A 19,110-nucleotide genomic window follows, 5' to 3' on the forward strand; every position below is an offset into this window, starting at 1 on the left:
GCTTTTGGTTTCAACAGATGTCAGCCCATTGGCGTTTTTGGACAGCAGAGAAAGTGCATCAGTTTTCAGCCTTGGAGTCGGTTTCGTCATCCCCTTCGTCGACATCGACATAGCCTAGACTTGCATCAGTTCTCGTTCATCCACTTTGTACGAGTTTGTGCAATCAATAGTAGACACTCGCCAACGAGAGTGGGGCCTTCGGAGGAGGGTTTTACAACGTCTCTCATGTCGTATTCTCTTCTCTCTCTATCTCTCGGTCTCATACACTTTCACGCACAGTGTCCATTCACTTTGTTTGTGTCCATTGCACTCTCTCATTAAGAACGGAAGGCTCTCCCTTCCATAAGAATAAAAGGAACCTTGAGCACAGATCGGAGCACTCGGCTTGAGCAAAGTTCAAACATTCACTCCGCTGCACCTTACATCGTGGGTGGATGTTATTTCAAAGACCCAACAAAAGCCGACAAGGCCGAGAAATGGATTGAGATCGCCAAGAAAGGAAAAGGCAAGGAAACAGTTCCCCACACCCACCATCATTAACTTGACACTAGAAGACGAGGAAAGGAGGCGTGTGCGTGCCTTACACGAGACGATTTTTGGCCTCCAAGACCAAGATAATGTTGATGAAGAGGTTGACATTGTAGAGTGTAGTGTACTGGCTTTACTGTGATAGTGATGCTTCCTTGATACTTGGCTCCCGGCTTTCTAATAGTTGGATTTTAGAGAAATCTTTTAGACAAGGTGCAATAGAAAAGGGTGAACTGGGTGATGATCTCCTCTGCAACAACGAGCAAACCTCCTCTTAGGACCGGGCAGCTAAGGGATCTCCGATTTATCGTGACAGATCTCCTCGTAGACGAACTCCTACCACCCATCGAATGGGCACGGGTAGCAATCTACAAGTACAAACCTGCAAGTAGGGGCTCATCACAAAGGGGAAGGGGAGCGCTAGATAGAGGAGGAGGTATCGATGGCAAAAATTGAAAGAGAGAAAAACACTAGTGGTTGAAAATGCTAGAGAGAGGAGAGAGAAAATGCTACAACATCTAGAGAGAGAAAATGCTATAGAGATGTAGCCCAAACACTAGAAGCTCTGCTCACTAGTCACAACATGCCAAAAGTACCCGCGGGGGCGCCGGGGGGGAGAGGTTTACTTCGGCATATATAGGGAAGTAGGAAATTTGCCCTACTTAGCCACAAAACCCCACGATCCCAAAAAAGGCTAATAAATGTGTAAACTCACTGAAAGTGACCTGCAGCACACATTTAGTAGCACAAGTCCAGAACGTTGAAGACTTTGACCCCGCGTAACCCTAGGAACAAGGGTCCCGTCTCATGCTAACCTACCAGGTGGGCGACACCGTGGAGTGCATTGCTGAGAAAAGGTACATTTACCTTAGATACGGCCAGGCATAGCCACAAAACAGCCCTCACTCCCTAATCTCCTCCTAGGAGATATTGGAGCCACCACCTCACAGGAATCTGAACTCTGGTGCCCCCTCTCAACTCCTAGACGGAAACAAGTCCAAGGGAGCTTGCATGAGAGGATAATGTCGCCTGTAGAAGAGGTTTGGTGAAGATATCAGCGCAATTATCTAACGTCGGAATATACTCTAGTCGAATAGAGCCATCCTTGGTCTTCTCGCAAACAAAATGGTATTGTATCTCTATATGCTTGGTCCAGGGCATGAAACACCAGGTTCCTCGCGATGGCTATACAGCTCTGGTTGTTAAGAGTACATCGTGGTCGTCCGCTACGGAAATCCAAGTAGCCTCCATAACCACAATGACTCACATATAGCACTACCAACAGCCCGGTATTCTGCCTCTGTGGAGGATAAGGCAATTGTAGGCTTTTTCTTGCTGTTCCACGAAACTGCTCGAGCCAAAAGAAAAGGTGTGATCTATAGTCGATCCTTATCCATCTCGATCTCCACCCCAATCTAAATCATTTCATCCTTGTAGAATAATCTTGGAGTCTGTACCTCCAACCGCATAGTGAATGCCTAATGACTTGGTCGCCTTTAAATACCACCGGAGAGCCCGAAGAGCCTGCCCCATCTGTGACTTGGGGGGTCTCCGCATGAAAGAGCTCAAAAAGTCCCACCACGAAACTGACATAAAACAAGGTGCTGAAACCCAAATAAGAAAACCGACCAATATCCAATACTTTGTAGTATCTGCTACATTTGAGGGGTCTTACTTTGACAACTTCTAATTGGGATCCATAGGATATGCGATAGGTTTGTATTCGGTCATGCCAAATGCTTCCAACAACGCTTAGACATAGCGCTTCTGAGAGAAAAAGATGCCCCCCTCTGTCTACCATATCTCCAAGCAAGCCGAGATTTGTCATCTCAAACTCCTTAGCCAAGGTCTCCACGGTACTGCCGATGTGCTCAACATGGCTACCTGTAAAATCACAAGATCGTCCACATAGATGAAAAGAAGAGTCACCAATCCTCCCTCACTGTAAGTATACAAATCTACGTCTGCAGAAGAACGTTGAAAGGAGTGTCGTAGGAAGAAACAGTCTACCACACTCGAGGGGCTTGCTTCATGGCATAAAGAGCCTTCGGCAACCCGCAAACCATGTCATTGAAATCAGACCAGAAAGTCTGAAGGTTGCAATAACCAAATCTGTAATGCCAAAGATCACCTGTAGGTATCCTAATAGCTAAAGAAAGAGCGTGGAGCTTGCATTCTCCACTAAGCCCCCTCTCAAAAACTGTTGACATGTCAAGCCATTGAAGACCCGACGGGTTAGGGTTTCCCAGACCTAACCCTGGCCAACTTGCAGATCCTGGACGAGGGGCCTAAACCCTAAGAGAAAAAGCAGCAGAAGAAGTACTACCAACTTGCAAAGTCTTGCCAAGTGACCAACTTTAAAAAGAAGGACCCCATCCGGCGGGGCCTATATTAAAAAGCACTCCCATGGCCTTCTAGACTTTTTAGAAATTGGCTTTTCTTGCTTTTCTTACTTTTTCTCCGCTTCTTCCGCCTTATCTCATCCTCACTAGAACTAGAGAATGAGGAACTATCGGAACTCTTTGAAGACAAAGAAAAATCCGAGTCATCCTCGAAACAAACACGCTTCTTGGATCTGCTTGCCACCTCGAAAGTCAACTTCCGGCCCAAATAACCGAGGATATGTATCGATTTCCTCTTCTTCCGAGTGTGCTTCAAGCCTTCCATTCTTTGGTTCGTCTTCTTGTCAAGAGCTCTGTCAAGCTCTTCCTGCAGAGGGGTGTTGTTTCTGTCAAATTCTCCGCGAGAACCCATGTGTGGTCTTGGGTTCTCTATGGCTTATGCCCCTTAAGACAGAGTGATGAAGACGGGCACCCAATGCGCGATGGACTAAGGGAGGGAGTTGCTAATAAGTCCGGGGCAGGGACACGTAGATGCTTTGACAAGCAAAGTCTTGACTGCTCTATCAGATTCTCCTCGAGAACCTGTGCCACAGAAGGGATCCGCTCCTCCGTAGAAGAAGCATCTTTCTGAGCTCTGATACCATTGTTATATTGTTTTGGGATTGGACACTCCAAGCAAGAAATCAATAGCAACACGCGAATAGAAACTGCAAAATCATTGAACTTTGAGAGAGAGAGAGAGAAAGTCAACACAGCACGGCGGAGTTCCACGTCCAAATGCACTAGCTCCAAAGACTCGCGCCCCTTTCGGTATTCTTTATTATTATGCTCGCACAGTACAACTCCCGAGGGTCCTCTACCCTCAGACTCTGCGTCCAGATGCTTTGCAGAGTGAGACCCTTGGGTTCTTTATAAACAATACAAGGGTAGCCTAAAAGCAGAGCCCCAAAAGCATCACATTCAAAAGCACAGTACCCAAAAGCATTTGCTACTAAAAAGCTCCACGCAAATCTCCAAAAGCTACAAGCGTGAAAAACGCGAAAATCCATACAATCTACCACATCATCAAACCAACGTAAAGCACGAAATTTCCGTACAACTGTGCCACATGGCATGTCAACGCGATTTGCAGAAATTAGTCTCAAACTTAAGCTTTTGAGTTAAATGGGTTTAGGGCCCACGACCAGTGCTCCTTAAGTTCTTTAAGTCACTAGGGACTAGGTTTTTAATTCCTAACCCCTTTTTAGGCCTCTCGCCACACTTTCTGAGTTCAAACTTCGTTTGTTCTTGTAGGTTCAATTTCTCTTGTTCTCTTGGCCATCTCTCTGCCAGTTGGGCATGCGACGTCATCACTTTGTGTGTAAGGTGCAGCGGAAGTGAATGTTGAACTTTGCTCAAGATGAGTGCTCCGAACTATGCTCAAGGGTTCCCTTTACTTACGGAAGGGAGAGCCTTCCGTTCCTTTAGTGAGAGAGTGCAATGGACACAAACAAAGTGGTGAACACTGTGAATGAAGGTGTTGAGACTGAGAAATAGAGAGAGAAGAATACAACATCAGAATGTTGTCAAACCCTCCTCCGAAGGCCCCACTCTCTATGGCGAGAGAGGTCTACTATTGATTGCACAAATCTCTACAATGCTTTTGGACTTGCCAACGATGTCAATGACGATAAGGATGACACGAGACGGGCTGAAATCAAAAAATGCTAAGGGCTGAAATCTGCAAACCTTTATCTGCTGAATTCTGACTCTATATTGGTGACGATGTCGATGGCGACGATGCGACGACGACGGGCTGAAAACACAGATGCTGAAATCTGCGTTTTCCGGCTGAATCTGCAAACTCCGATGGATCTAACCGTGCGGCGAGGATCTGCTACGAGAAGGTGAGATCTGCGAGGTTTGGGGGTTATGCTACTGTTGGTTCTGTCGCGAAGATCTGCAAAAACGCTAGGTCTCTTGCAGATGCAAAAACGCTAGGCTGATTTGGAATCCTGTTGCAGCCGGTTGTCTTGCAAATGCAAAACGCTAGGCTGATCTGTTGTTCTACTTTCGCCGGGAATCTGCAAGTGCAAAATGCTGAAGTATCTGCAATGCTGAAAAACGCTAGGCTTGGTTTGTCTTCTTGTTGTCGCCTGGCTAATCTGCACTGCAAAAATGCCAGGGGCTGAATTGCATGCAAAAACGTTGGGCTGTCTGTAGCAAAAAACTCTAGGTCTTTGCTGATGGGGGTCCTGTAGAGAAGTTGCCTATCGAACGCTTTGGTTCATGTTGCCTCTTCTGCCAGAAAGTGCTAGCGCTAGGTTTCTATATATACTTGCTTAGTGAATTTGCTCTGCCTAGTTCCGTACAAAAGTCACTTAAAAATAATAAGTGAAAAATGTCAAAAATAGGGAAAATAGGTCTATGCACTGTAAAAATGCTCCTGATGGGTTCTGATGGAAATCTGACGATCATGCTGTGTGCAACCAGAGGATATGCATCTAATCTAAGTGTCTGGACATGCACGATCTGCGAACAGACTCACAAAAGTGCCAAATCACTTCCTATTCTAGACTGACTTGACTGAACTGAACCTTGGTCATGCTGTAGCTTGTCCACGGACACATAGGGTTGGATGTGTCACATGACATCCCCTCCTTTTCAAAGTGAGGTATTGGTAGCGACAAAAATGACTCTTCACCGGCCCACTCTGATGTGTGGGTCGTGCGGTACTTGAACTTCATAAAGGTCTGCAACGCTTGCTTCTTTGGCTGCGCCGAAAGCGACAAAGTCATTTGTGGCTCCTTCAATGCTTCAACATGTTTTGTGAACTGTTTTAAAGTGAATCTCTGTTGTGTCGCTGTAGAATCTTGACTTGGGGTGTCCAAGTTTGTTATAGGTGATGCTGCTAAAATAGGCAGTGGAAGATGCAATAAAGACAAGAACTAGCCTCTGAACCATTGGACACCGTGACTCCGATCCGGCTCGACTCCAATAGGATCCTCTAACACTAGAGAACGCCTGCAATGCCACATATATGAAAAGGCAACTATGGAGAAGAGATATCATTGAGGTAGAAAGAGACAGGACATCTGAGAGAGAGAGAGAGAGAGAGAGAGAGAGAGAGAGAGAGAGAGAGATTTAGGAAAGGCTCTCCATGCTAATAACAAAATGCTCAAACAAGTGACCAAGGGTGGTCCGGCATAAATCTAGCATGCCACAATGGATAGATCCAAGGTATACACAATTGCGACTCCTACTGCCATCTGCTCCTGCACACAAGACCATTGGCTCGGCCTCAACATGGGCGATACTGAATTGCATCTCCTCCCGGCAACAAGATAAATCTGGAGAGAGAGGAAACAAGACTCAAGGCTGCCGTCGTAGACACAACCGTGCAGCAATCATGCAAGCCAAAATATTATACGCAGAGGACATAAGTATGATCGGCCTCCCTCGACAAAGACTGGAGGTGTTACCGCCCTTGAGTAAAAGAGAAATAGCCCTCTTGTGCTACTGATGTAGAGGGGGACGAGGGAGAAAAACATAAAATATGAAACCCTCTTACATACTTTACCAGACTTAGACAGGTGGGAGGCAGATACTTAGATCGTGATGAGTTCATGTGCCTTTAGGTGGATGGCCTGGGCATCGTGTATTGGGGACCCTGCTGGCAGATTGTGTGACGTGATGTACTTTGTCATCATTTGGATGCATCTTTTCCACATTGTGTACTTCCAGTGTACAAACAGGAGCAATGAATGTTCATTGTTCAAGGAGAAAGGAACAAGGAACACGGGGTGAAATGTTTTGGAGAAAGTGAAGTCCACTAAGGTGTGCCCAACAGAGGCGCTCAGCCTTGACAAATTAAGCTACTACCTAACTTCTCAGACAAAGCCTTCTTACTTAAGTATTTGCTTGTAAGAGAGCCGTTCTTCTGGAAATAAACAGAGTTGAGAACCAAAGAAACCTTACATCATGTATCTGGAAGCCTTGAAGCTGAATTGCATTGCGGATGCTGCGTACATTCCCAGCGCCATAATCCAGCAAAGTCACCACTGCATCGGACAGGACCATAGATACAGAGTCTTCTGCTTGCATTAACTTGGAAGCAGGAAAGAGATCACAAACCTCTGCGATCGTCTGAGGAACCATTATTCTGATGTGCAGATACGGCTATGGAGGAGCTGCGAGGCTGAGATGTCTGATGAAGGGAAGGCAAGCTAACGTAATTGTTGCAGCAGAAAACTTGAGTGTTGCTGGCAGGAAATGCGCACTGACTCATGCTTATTCTACTGCTGGAAAACGCCATAGCCGTGACGCGCCACACGCAAAGTCTTTGTGGAATTTTTACAGATTCTCTCTCTCTCGTCGGGTATCTATACTTCTTACTTCTATATCTATACTATATATATATATATATACATATACTATACTATATATATGTATATACATATACTATACTATATATTAAGGAGACTGGTTTCCAGTGCCACGTGTCGCACTGGTTTCCCAGTGCCACGTGTCGCAATTTGCTTTATCCGACTGCAGTGAGGAGTCAGAAGGACAGTGCGCATGTAGGGGGGGGGAGAGAGAGAGAGAGAGAGACGGCCGAAGGCCGCCGGCCACACTAGTATCTTTAATGTCTCTTGGAATAGTTTCCATGACATTAAAATTCTCTTCTTCTCTTCTTCTTTCAACACCATAGTGCGGGTTCACAATGCCCACCCACGAACAAAGCAAAGGGCCATGAGCTCTATGTGGCAAAACTCAATTGGGCCAAAAAGAGCCGGTACAATTTTGGACCCACCCTCATTGTGGACTGTCTCACTCCCCCAAACGTTCACGAAGTACGCAAGTGCTAAGAGGTTTTATCATGGGTCCCCACACTTGGGTGGCCAATGCCTTACCACACGGTCATGGTGGTTGTTCGATGTCACAAGAGAGGCAGTGCAACACTAGTGTGAATGCATGAGTGGAAAATCGAATAGGTTGCCCACTACATTTGCGTAGTATGAACTCGCCCTATATACCACAGGGTATTGAATGAAGTCGGGGCAATGGGATCAACGTCACTGAGTTCTCGCAAAGTGCGGATGTCATTCGACTTTTCCAGTTCGAGTTTATCCCCTCATGTTCGAGTTTACTTTATAAGGGAGTAAAGTGGCTAGGGGGACAAGAAATCCCACACATGCACGTGGTTAGAGCAGCAGGCTACCAAGCAAGAGGTTATGGATTCGAAACCCGGACGTGAGGCCACAAGTCAACTCATTGAAAAAAAAAAATCAAGCACTTGTGAGCCTCAAGATTCGCGAGCACAACCGACTACCATCGATCCCACCATTCTAGGTCATTAAGACCCTATGGTATGTAGTGTCATGGGCATGCCACTTCCTTCCCAATTAATCTCTCTCTCTCTCTCTCTCTCTCTCTCTCTCTCTCTCTCTCTCTCTCTCTCTCTCTCTCTCTCTCTCTCTCTCTCTCTCTCTCTCTCCAATTACGAAGGCATTAAACTTTCCATGCGTATCTCTCTCTCCAGTTACACTGTGTTTTTGCTATTTTTATTGGTTGAGAGAATTCATGAGAAGGGTTTTGAGGGGTGGAACGTAGGGGAGGAGGCGCAAGCTAGTTGAGGGCTATTGTAAAAAGATGTCCCGAGGGAGCCACAGTCAATGGCGAGAATTCACACGCAGATTGCTAATTGAGAAATTTCATGGAGAGTTGTTAGGTAGGGGGGGGATAAGAGGGGGATCTTAGTAAGTAATGGATTTTATTTACAATCTTCTTGTTAAGTTCAATAAGTATGAGAGGCAAAAATCACATCCATATAGGGCTCACCATTAATACATCCAAGGAATTGGACCCATAGCCTAGAAGAAAGACCATAGAGCTATAACCATTGAGGAGCAAAGTACCTAGTGTGACGTTACATTTGAGAGGATTGCAACAATAGTGGCTAGGATGAACCTACAAAATATCACAATACAACATTATTAGAGCGGAAGAGAGAGAGAGAGAGAGAGAGAGAGAGAGAGAGAGAGAGAGACTCTATGTGTATGTGTGCAAGCATAGCGAAGTGGAACAGAGAAAAAGAGAAGACATGTGTAGTGGGTGCAATCTCCCTAGGTATAAGAGTGAGTATGTCCCTCTTGTACGAATTTAATTTATAAATTAGGTCCGTGCTCAATTTAATAGCTACAATTATTCACTTTGGCCTAAAATTATCATTTCTTGTACTAACCTCACTAAAAATAATAATTGATTGTCCAAAATTGCTAGCTAATCCATGGGCATAAGCTATGCAAAAGCGTGCTCGCGATTAGCATCGATAAGGTGGCAGCACCATCGCAAAAGTAGAGGCCATTGTGCACATATCTTGCACCTAGCCACTCATTGATTTGCTAAACACAACACCAAATCATGTGTTCGTTATAGGCATACCAATCCGCATTACATCATCAACAAAATATACAACTTAAACAATAAGTAGTTATTCAAATATCTGTTTCAATTACATACCCCGTCAGAAGAAAATTGTCCTCAATCATTAGCAAAACAAAAAATGACAGTGGTGGCTAGCCACTCACAAAATGGTTTAGTAATTGGTGTTGCTTAAATCGATGAATCTACACCAATGGGCATGCTGCATAAACTAGCGAATCTGCACTTGTTCTGCCTAAATCGACAAATCTGCAATGTTGTCATGCTGCCTAAAACAATGGATCTACACGAATGTTTCCTAAGCTGGCCCATGTGCATTGAAAAGGGGATCACTACTTAAACTAACAAATTTGTGACTCTAGTGGTAATGCAATGTTGTCATGCTGCCTAAAACAATGGATCTACACGAATGTTTCCTAAGCTGGCCCATGTGCATTGAAAAGGGGATCACTACTTAAACTAACAAATTTGTGACTCTAGTGGTAATGCAGACTTAGCAATGCTTTTGATAAGGGGGTCATTTAAATAGGACTCTTACTTGTGGTCATTTACAACTGAATGAAAGATGTTGAAGGACTTCCAAAGGGACTAAATATCCAAGTGGAATATTGTGTTCATCAAAGGGAAGATCTATAGTTGTGTATCTCTATTGATGTGCCAGAGAATTACTAAGCTCAACAGCAAGTATAAATTGCTGACTAATCTAGACATTTGATTTGGACCATAGGCAAAGAGTCCCCCATAAAATCATATACAATGTTGTAGTATGTTATCTTCTCAAGTTTGTAAGTGGCTTTGGAAAATAAAAGATAATTAAAAGCAGAGGACAACTTACAGTGTTGAGTGCAGTGTGTGCGTGGAATGTGGTGTGTGTGTGTGTGTGTGTGTGTGCGCGCGCACGCGCAAGAAGGGTAGAAAAAGAGATTATATGTTGTATGGGTGGAGCAATCCCCAAAGTGAGGAGTTCCTTATTCATGTATATGTACAATGAATAGAGATATGTGTTCAGTGTGCGTCCGAACACCGGATGTTCGGCCCTGAGAAAAAGGCAATTCGCCTTTACCCCAACAACCTTCCACTTAAAGGCGAATGGCCAATAAGTGGGTCCTACTAGCTAAACTACTAGTATAAAACTCGAACTAGTAATGCAAACAACTAGTGAAAAGGTCTCTTGATAATCAACACAGCTACTTGGGAGTAACGTTTTGCAACTAAACGTGCCTTGAACTTGTCAAAAGATCCATCTGCTTTTACTTTTGTCCTATACACCCACTTACACTTAATAGTTGTATGACCAGGTGGTAGTTCAGTTAGTATCCATGTATCTTTAGAGATAAGAGAATTGTACTCTGCTTCAATAGCCTCTTGCCATTGATCCTTTTATGGTAAAAAGATAGCTTCATTATAAGTAACGAGATCTTCTAAAGTAGAGAAAACATTATCAACAATATCCTCATCATAAACATGACATGAGCCATGTTCAAAATCAATAGGCAGATCAACAAAAATATCAATATCATCATTGGCAACATTTGGAATGGATGGTTGTGAAGGGGAAAGCTGCTCTATAGGAAGAGTTTCACAACAAATGATCAGTCACCCTCTTCACACTTGTCGTCTACAAAATCACATTTCTTTTGTTTATTTCTTGGGATGACATCAAAATCATTATCACATGACTCATGCTCCACCATTGCTTGAGCCTTCAATTCTGCATAACAAGGATGCATACTAAAAGTGTGCTCCCAATTCTGCATAACAAGGATGCATACTAAAAGTGTGCTCCCAAAACAACCGAGTTATTCAAAGATTAGTGATAACATAAATAGTTCTTTTAGACAAAGTGATAGTAGATCATCAAAACTAGACATCATAATCACTTGACATGAAAATCAAGAGAGCACAAAAAGCTTAAATCTAAGGGCCATCTCATGCAAGTCATAGTTCATAAAGATTTTTTTAGAGGCTACTAATGTCCAAAGAAAAAACCTTACTAGTCATCCTCCATACAAGGATTTCTAAGTGGCTTGACTACAAACTCTTCTGCTCCTCCTCGTTGCTCTATAGCTTTTGATCCACTTGGCCTCTTCTCTCTATAGATAACATAGCAGGCTCCACCACATCTTTAATGATAGTTGCATCATTTTCAAAGGCAAAGCATGTATATCTAAAATCATTGCAACATGTGATAGTGGAGTTGTGCCACACCCCACCTCGATCACCAATCCACATGGAGCACAACAAGTGCAAAGTATGCATCCCATAAAGCCCATGCTCTTTTGAACGACACCACAAATCAAGCAAGAAGAGTGCGGATATTGGGTCTTCTTACTCTCTGGCATATAATGAGCCCAAAAATCATCTTCATTTTGCAATGAGTGAGCTTTGAATAGATCTTTGCTATTCTCAATAAACAAAGATGGAGAGAAGCCCATTCTATGGACAAACAAGATAATGTTGCAACGCACCTACAATACAAATTCAAATAGAACATATTGATCCATAGCCATTCAACATACTCATTTGAGCTTTTTACACACAAAGCTACTACAAACACTCACATTGTAGATGTTCTCCACTTGTATGTAGCCTCCATAAGGAATCTTGCTTCCAATCACCACTCTCCTTGCAACCATTATACCTTGATAGTATGCATGCTTCTCTATCCAAGAGAGACATGGACTTACAAACACACCAAACATAAGAAAAAAAAACACACACATTAAAAAGAGCTTATGCAAATTTGAGTATCGTGCAATGGGCTGATCATAACAAGCCATCCAATATCATCAAGACTAGCGGCTGCAATAGAGACCCCATAGCGAACATGCTCCTTTGTCAACACATCCCAACTAGGAAGATCCTCTGCAACATTTATCCCCACCATGCCTGTAGGAAAGTCTATAAAGACAAGTCCTGCAACCCACTTGACAGTTCTTCGTTCATGATCGTAATCATGATCCATGTCGGCATGCAAAAAAAAAACTCATGCAACTTTCCATAAGCTTCATTTATTTGTCCTTTCTCAAAGTCTCTACCCATCTCGATGTAGTTGTTGACACAATATCCAAAAATTGAAGAGACACCTACCACCTTATGATGCTCTATTTTGGAAGTTCCACCATGAATGTATGTCACCATCTCTTTTGCAAGGCTTATGTCACCTACAAATTATTCAGATTACAATACAATTATGTGTATGTGTAACCAACACCTATTTATGTAACCACCTCTTTAACAAGACTTGTGTCTTGCAAATTATCCATATCAAGATTTCACATATTATAATATTACCTTATGTGAACAAAAATATTGACAAATAAAAGAATTTCAAACACAACTTACCACATGTATCCTCCTCTTGAATCTTTTGTAAACTCTCTACAGCCGTGCCTTTCCCATTGTTCTCTACATGAATACGTAAAGAAAATCAATTAATTTCATAACGAAAACCAATAGTATATCACCATAAATACTTATGTTTACTAGCTATCGATTAAAAACAAACATATTGAAGAGCTATTTGTATCACGCTTAGATCCTCTTTTTGTAGACTCTTTTTGCACTTCGTGAGTCAAATCCATGGCTTCTCAGTGGCATGTAAATTATACAGCTTCATTTCTTCCTCCAAACAACAACCAGAAGGAAAATCTATCCACCAAGGACAATTTTCTACTTCCCATTCCCTCAATCCATGCATGGTGATGGGATACATACAAAGAGAAGAATCTCCCACTTTACACCATGCTTTGCAAGCGGAGGGTATTTCATTAAGAAGCAACTTTTTAGACACAAGGTTTTTGAAGTACCTAAAAGAAGTGTACATCACTCCATAAGAAAATGAGATTTCTCCAAATACAATAAAGACATTTTGACAAAATTACCTGAAAACATTTCTTTGACCTGCCTTTTCAAGATCCATAGACTTTCTCTCCTTTGGGTCTCCATGGAGAGCACTACCTTTGATAGACTTGATATCTCCCTTTGCATCCCTACTTATTAAAACCTGAAACATATGCTTGCTAGCTTCCAAATTCACTCCTTCCAAATACTTTCATAGTGTAGGATCATTAGGCATTACTAGTGGTTCCTCATTACTCTCAAGCAAAGACTCTAACAAAGATGATGCCATGCTTTCAACCTTATCCAAAACTAGGTCTTTCGTCAACCGAGTGTAAATAAGAATATTGAACCATGTAAAGCTTAAGAACAAAATAGGGTACTCTTACATAATCACTAGTCTACCAAAATTATGAAATGCAATTACCTTTTAAAATCAACTTCTCTTGTAGGTATTAGACATTGCTCCCTTGTGATTCTAGGAGCCTCTAGTAGCTTTAGAAATCTCACTCTCTTTTCAGCTTGTATCTCTGTTGTTGCAAGCATTCTAAAGCTTCTCCAATGTGATATAAGAATCTTTACCCTCAAATTGAACATTAAAAAATAAATAAATAAATCCATTGCTCACTCAATTTGGGATGCAAACAAGGCAAAACTTGTGCCACGTATTCTATTACCATGTAACTAATAAAAAGCAAAAGCAAATCTTGCCAATCTAATGATAAAAGTTGACATACCTCCCAATCCTATCTAAGATTCTCTTCTGAATCTTTGACTTCTCTTTTCTTATTTCATCTAGCCTTTTTGCTTCTGGCATAGTCCTCTCAATTTTTTCCATAGCTGATGCTACATCCTTGTTATATTCAACCTTTAAAAAAAGAAAACTTTTGTGAAAATCAATTATAATATGCTTCATTACTTACAAAAGAAAACGATAGAAAATATCTGATACACAAGCCTTTCCAAGTATCCTCTTGAAAATGGAAACCAAGACTCCTTGTTTCTCCCACTTGTCACTAGTTATGTCTCCTCTTCCCTGAGAGAATCAATATATTGCTTTGCATTACTCTCATAAATATTGCTAGTGTTTATAAGCACATCCCTAAGCAATGTTTTGATTACTGCGTGCTCATTCAACCTAAAGAGAAATTAAAAAAACATATTTATAATCAACCAAAAGAGCATTCAAAAAAGAGAAACTTACACATTCATTCGTTGTAGACAAGCAAGAAGTGCTATCTCAGGAACCTTTTTGGGATCTATGAGAGTGCACATCACCCTCACATGCCTTCCTTTGTCCTCTTTAAAGAGTTCGGTTATGATCTCCATCCAAGATTTTGTCCAATGATTCCCTTCCCATACATAGAACATTTTCTTTGACATAAACTTGAGTTCTTTTTTAAATGAGACTTCCTTGTCGAACTCTATATCCACTTCAAGCCACAATTGGATCCCACAAAGACCGTACATCATATGTGACATAGGTTTCTTCTCCATTACAAAGGTGAGTAGAGACTATAAATGTTCCTTTCTCTAGCATATAATTTTCACTTGAGAATGCAATTTTTAGTGATGTGACATCTCTTGGAAGGCCCCTCACTTTGGCTTAAGGCATAAACCTACAAAGGGGTCACAACAACTAATTGAATATCATTTGATACAAGTACATTGTTTCCATCATCATCATCATCTTCTATGGTTCCAAGAGTCTCCTCTCGGGGTAACTCTTTGTCCAAAGATGAAGAGGGATTAATGTCGACCGCTCTCACCTCTATCACTTCACTTGTAGTTGCTTGCCTCTTCTTAGCATTTTTGTTAGGACTTTGTTCGTTTGTTGCAGGCTTAGTGGTTTTACGCTTATCACTTCTACCCATTGATCTGCTATTCAAAGACATAAAATAAGAGCACTTTTTTGAAACATATACATTCATGATATACTATTGTCACCTTTTGGAAACGCTATCATAACCATAATGGTGAGGAGTACTTACTCACTGTTGTGTTTTAGAGAGCTTTTTGAAACGCTATCAAAAACATATTGGTGAAGACTACATCCTCACCACTATGTTTCTCACAGTGTTTAGAAACACTACAAAAAACATAACCGTGAAGTATTGGCATTTGTGATGATTGCCCATTCAAATACCATGCAAAGCTAATTATTTGTTAAAATTGAGGTAAATAGCACACTTTCATATCACAACTAAAGCGATAGCTAAGCGTTCACTCCAAAAAATAAGTGGAAATAAGTGAATAAACAACAAAGTAGGAACAAGTATTTCTCCTTGCTGTCGACTTAGACATTTTGGCAACTTGTAGCCAGGCCCCCTCTTCACTGTGGTGTTTTTTGAAGCATTTGGAAATGCTGTGGAAAATAGCTTGGTGACTTGTAGCTAGGCCCCCTCCTCACCAGGGTGTTTTCTGAAGTGTTTGGAAACGCTGTGGAAAATAGTTTGGTGACCTACATAAGCCCCCTCCTCACCGGGGTGTTTCCTGAAGCGTTTAGAAATGCTGTGGAAAATAGCTTGGTGACCTACAACAAGGCCCCCTCCCCACCGCGGTGTTTGCTGAAGCGTTTGGAAACGTTGTAGAACATAGCTTGGTGAGGTGCTCAACAAAGGGTATGAATTGGTGCTCTAAAATTCCTTAGTGTGCAAAGATGAATTAGTGTTCTTGGGAGACAAGTGTGCATAGAGTTAAATCTGCATGTGAGTTCATCCATCATTCCCAAACCAGACAAAGAAACCTGCATAAAAACACATCCATGAGGATGAATCTCTCAAAAAGAGGAGAGCCCGATGTCTAAGATCAATATACTTTTGATGTCCTATTCTTGGGTACATCTGAAGTATATTTTTGAGTTCATAAGTAGCAAAATTCCTTGTGCACCAAATAAACCAGAAACACCAGTATCTAAAAGAACCATATAGCAACCAGTATCTAAAAGAACCATATAGCTGCCACTTTAGCCATAGATTCCATACGCAGCAAAAGTAAGTTGATAACAACATTCACATTGTCTGATTAGCATCACAACAAAATCCGAAATCAAAAATCAGATATCAGCGGCTTACTTGTTTTATGAAGCTGAAATTGCTGAAAAATGCTCCAAAGTTTCTTTGAAATTTCTCTTAAAGACACTCCAAAGCTGCTCTGAAAACATGCAACACATCTCTTGCATGATTAATTGATGCATTCTTGCATTTAACTTCTCTCTCTCTCTCTCTCTCTCTCTCTCTCTCTCTCTCTCTCTCTCTCTCTCTCTCTCTCTCTCTCTCTCTCTCTCTCTCTCTCTCTCTCATGGTTAGCAAATCAAGGCATTAAAAGCATCAGCATGCGCATAGAGAACATTTGCTTCAGAGCCTCACCTTACCTAGACTTGTGTTTGGAAATGCAAGTCTAGAGGTGTGCGTGCTGAAGTGTCACACTTCAATGTTGAGTTGTCCGTATTGAGGTGCCGCATGAATTTGGCTCTTCAATATTCAATGATGTCCCACTATTTTGACAACTAAAAAATATGGCTCAAGATTCCCATGAAGAAGGAAGATTCATAACACTTAACTTTAATTAAGGTTTTCATAAACTATAAATATGCAAGTATTTAAAGCAAACCTAATAGTGTTTTTTTCTTTTTTGCTTGTCTTTTTGTTGGTATCTTTTTTGTGCAATGCCTTCTTCCTTTGTCATCAGCTTCAAGGAGAGCATTCTTCCCATTCGATATGGCACTAATTTTTGTGAGGTTTCCTTAACTGATTTAAGAGAATATTTTCAATTAAATGATCAACAAGTGGTTTTTTCAGAGTTGACATCCTCTAATGACTTGATTGTGTCTCAACCATGGGTTCGACTTGAGGATGGAACTGATGGGTACCACCTTCAAGACCATAATGGTGGTTATTATAAAATATGCATCTTGGACGCTCCTAAAGAAGAGATGGAGGTCAGTATCCTTACAAGCCTAGAGAAATTACCCCTTTTTAGTTCCCTTCATGTTGCCTTCTCCTCAGCAGAAGCTACTCATAAAATTGAAGAGCTTCCAGCTGACTATAATGGCTATTGCATATTTGAGCTCCCACCCTGCAAAGATGGTTCTACCATGAGGGGAATGGAACAAAGACTTGATGGACATGTTTAGACAACATACAAGACTTTCTCTATTGATGCATTTAGAGGAATGGTGAGACTTAGCAAGTGTTGTGGGCACTTGCACTGCTACAATATTGATTGTGCTTTTGCAAATAGGTATGGAGTTGTGAATGAGACTCAATGGAAAGGTAAGCTTCAAATGGCACCAACTATCGGACCACTAAACTAAATAACTAAACATCTTGTTCGCAAGCATTGTGGTGATCCACCTAAATGCATAAAAACTTGTGAAGCATTCATATACTACTACATTCCAGACACTACTAGATGTGTCATCCACATGGGATTTCATAATCATCCTGTTGTTAAGGGATCGTCTCAAAAGATGGAGGAGGTTGCACAAGAGAAAGTGACCTTACGGGCAAGCATTGATCCTTTTACCTCTTGCAAACAGATTGAAGTGTCAGTTGCAAGAGACATCATCATGGATCTATTTGTGAAGAATCAGAATGAGTCTAGCAAAACTCTCACGGAGGCTGACTTGCATAAGTATGGAGCAGGTAACCCCTCTTTCTCAAAAAGCATGAGTGAGGAGGTCAATTCAAGTTGCAAGAAAGGATTTTGTTCAAGGGGATGTGTCTTGGATGCAATTGTAAGACTAAAACAAAGATGTCTTTATCCATTCATACGGAGTGTTCTGTTTCCCCATCAACTTGATGATGATAGTCAACCTCATGTTTTTAAGATGTCTACCAAATGTCCAAGCTCTGGGGTGGACCTTGTTAATCAAATGCAATGGTGGCTCATTGGAGGGTCAGTGGGTACATTTTGATCATATACATAGAGTCAAAGGATGGTGCACAATGGGAGCCCATGTGTATGATCCAAGCATCTTTGAGTTTTTCACAATAGCAACTTGTGAGTTTAAAGTGCAAGACCAACATGCTCAAGTTCAATTTTGGATAATGTTGAATGACCAAATGAAGAAAAATGGATTTCCACCTGTTGAATTTAGAGGATTTATGTATGATGAAGCTCAATCAAACTGGATAGCAATTTGCACAATATACTTTGGTGGGCCATAGAATAAGGTGGAGGAGAAAGAGAGTTCATGCAAGTTTCATTGGGAAATGAATATGGAGCATACCAGAAAATGTATCAAACCTGTCTTCCAAGAAGAGCACAAGTATTTTTGTAGAGAGTGGTAAACAGCCTCTACTGAGATAGAAAGGGAATGATGCAAGCAATCCATAGAAACCTATTGGACACACAATCATGTGATTGAGGGACAACTACAAAGTTTGCAGCTATGGCTGGCATGGTGGGATGCACGAGGATCACATTGGGCTGATCAATTCCTCACTCAGCATGGTGATCTAGGGCTTGTTCCCTCAACCAATCTATCTGAATCCAAGCATGCAAGCTTGAGGGCGGCACATGGAGCAAATAAGTATGTTTATTTATATGAGGCCACTGTAGTAGACCTATGCTTAGTTGTGAAACAAAGTGAAAAGTACAAGTCGTTTATGGAAGGGAGGTATATGGAATTGGTCCATACTTGAAACAACTAGAAGATAGATTAATGGGAGGCCATGGAAGTCAAGCCTTGGAGAAGAAAGTGACTGATTTGACTGCGTCTTTAATGGATGAAGCAGGTTTGGCCTCCTCAGAGTACATGAGGTGGCCTATAGAGAACACTAGTGTGCGTCATAAAAGGAAGCTTGATGACTCAACTCCAATTCATGAAACAGATAGCCATAGGTCTAAGTATGGTACCTTTACAACCACTAGGTCCATTCCTCAATGTCCAGGATTCAAATCTCTTGAATTGAATGAGTGTGAAGTGGCAGATTTCTATCGGGCTATACGAAGAACATCTTCCAAATCCAAA

General features: G+C 41.7%; 1 protein-coding gene and 1 pseudogene across 2 annotated transcripts in view; both read right to left on the reverse strand.

Moving 5' to 3' along the window:
- AT-HF (HIS HF) overlaps positions 1-7,221 on the reverse strand; it is a 110,798-nt gene extending 103,577 nt beyond the window's left edge. For both annotated transcript variants that reach the window (XM_086523122.1, XM_086523121.1), the window contains exons 1-2: positions 6,984-7,221; positions 6,828-6,910 (exon numbers count right to left, since the gene is read on the reverse strand). In XM_086523122.1, coding sequence (XP_086379248.1) covers positions 6,828-6,910; positions 6,984-7,164 — 264 coding nt within the window. In that variant the 5' untranslated portion in view covers positions 7,165-7,221. The remainder of the gene's footprint in view (positions 1-6,827; positions 6,911-6,983) is intronic.
- Positions 7,222-10,885: 3,664 nt separating this feature from the next.
- LOC147447274 (uncharacterized) lies at positions 10,886-14,748 on the reverse strand (annotated as a pseudogene).
- Between the last annotated feature and the right edge of the window lie 4,362 nt (positions 14,749-19,110).

This window comes from Adiantum capillus-veneris, chromosome 11 (genome assembly GCF_014529385.1).
Source record: "Adiantum capillus-veneris isolate H3 chromosome 11, ASM1452938v2, whole genome shotgun sequence".
Classification (NCBI taxonomy): Eukaryota; Viridiplantae; Streptophyta; class Polypodiopsida; order Polypodiales; family Pteridaceae; genus Adiantum; species Adiantum capillus-veneris.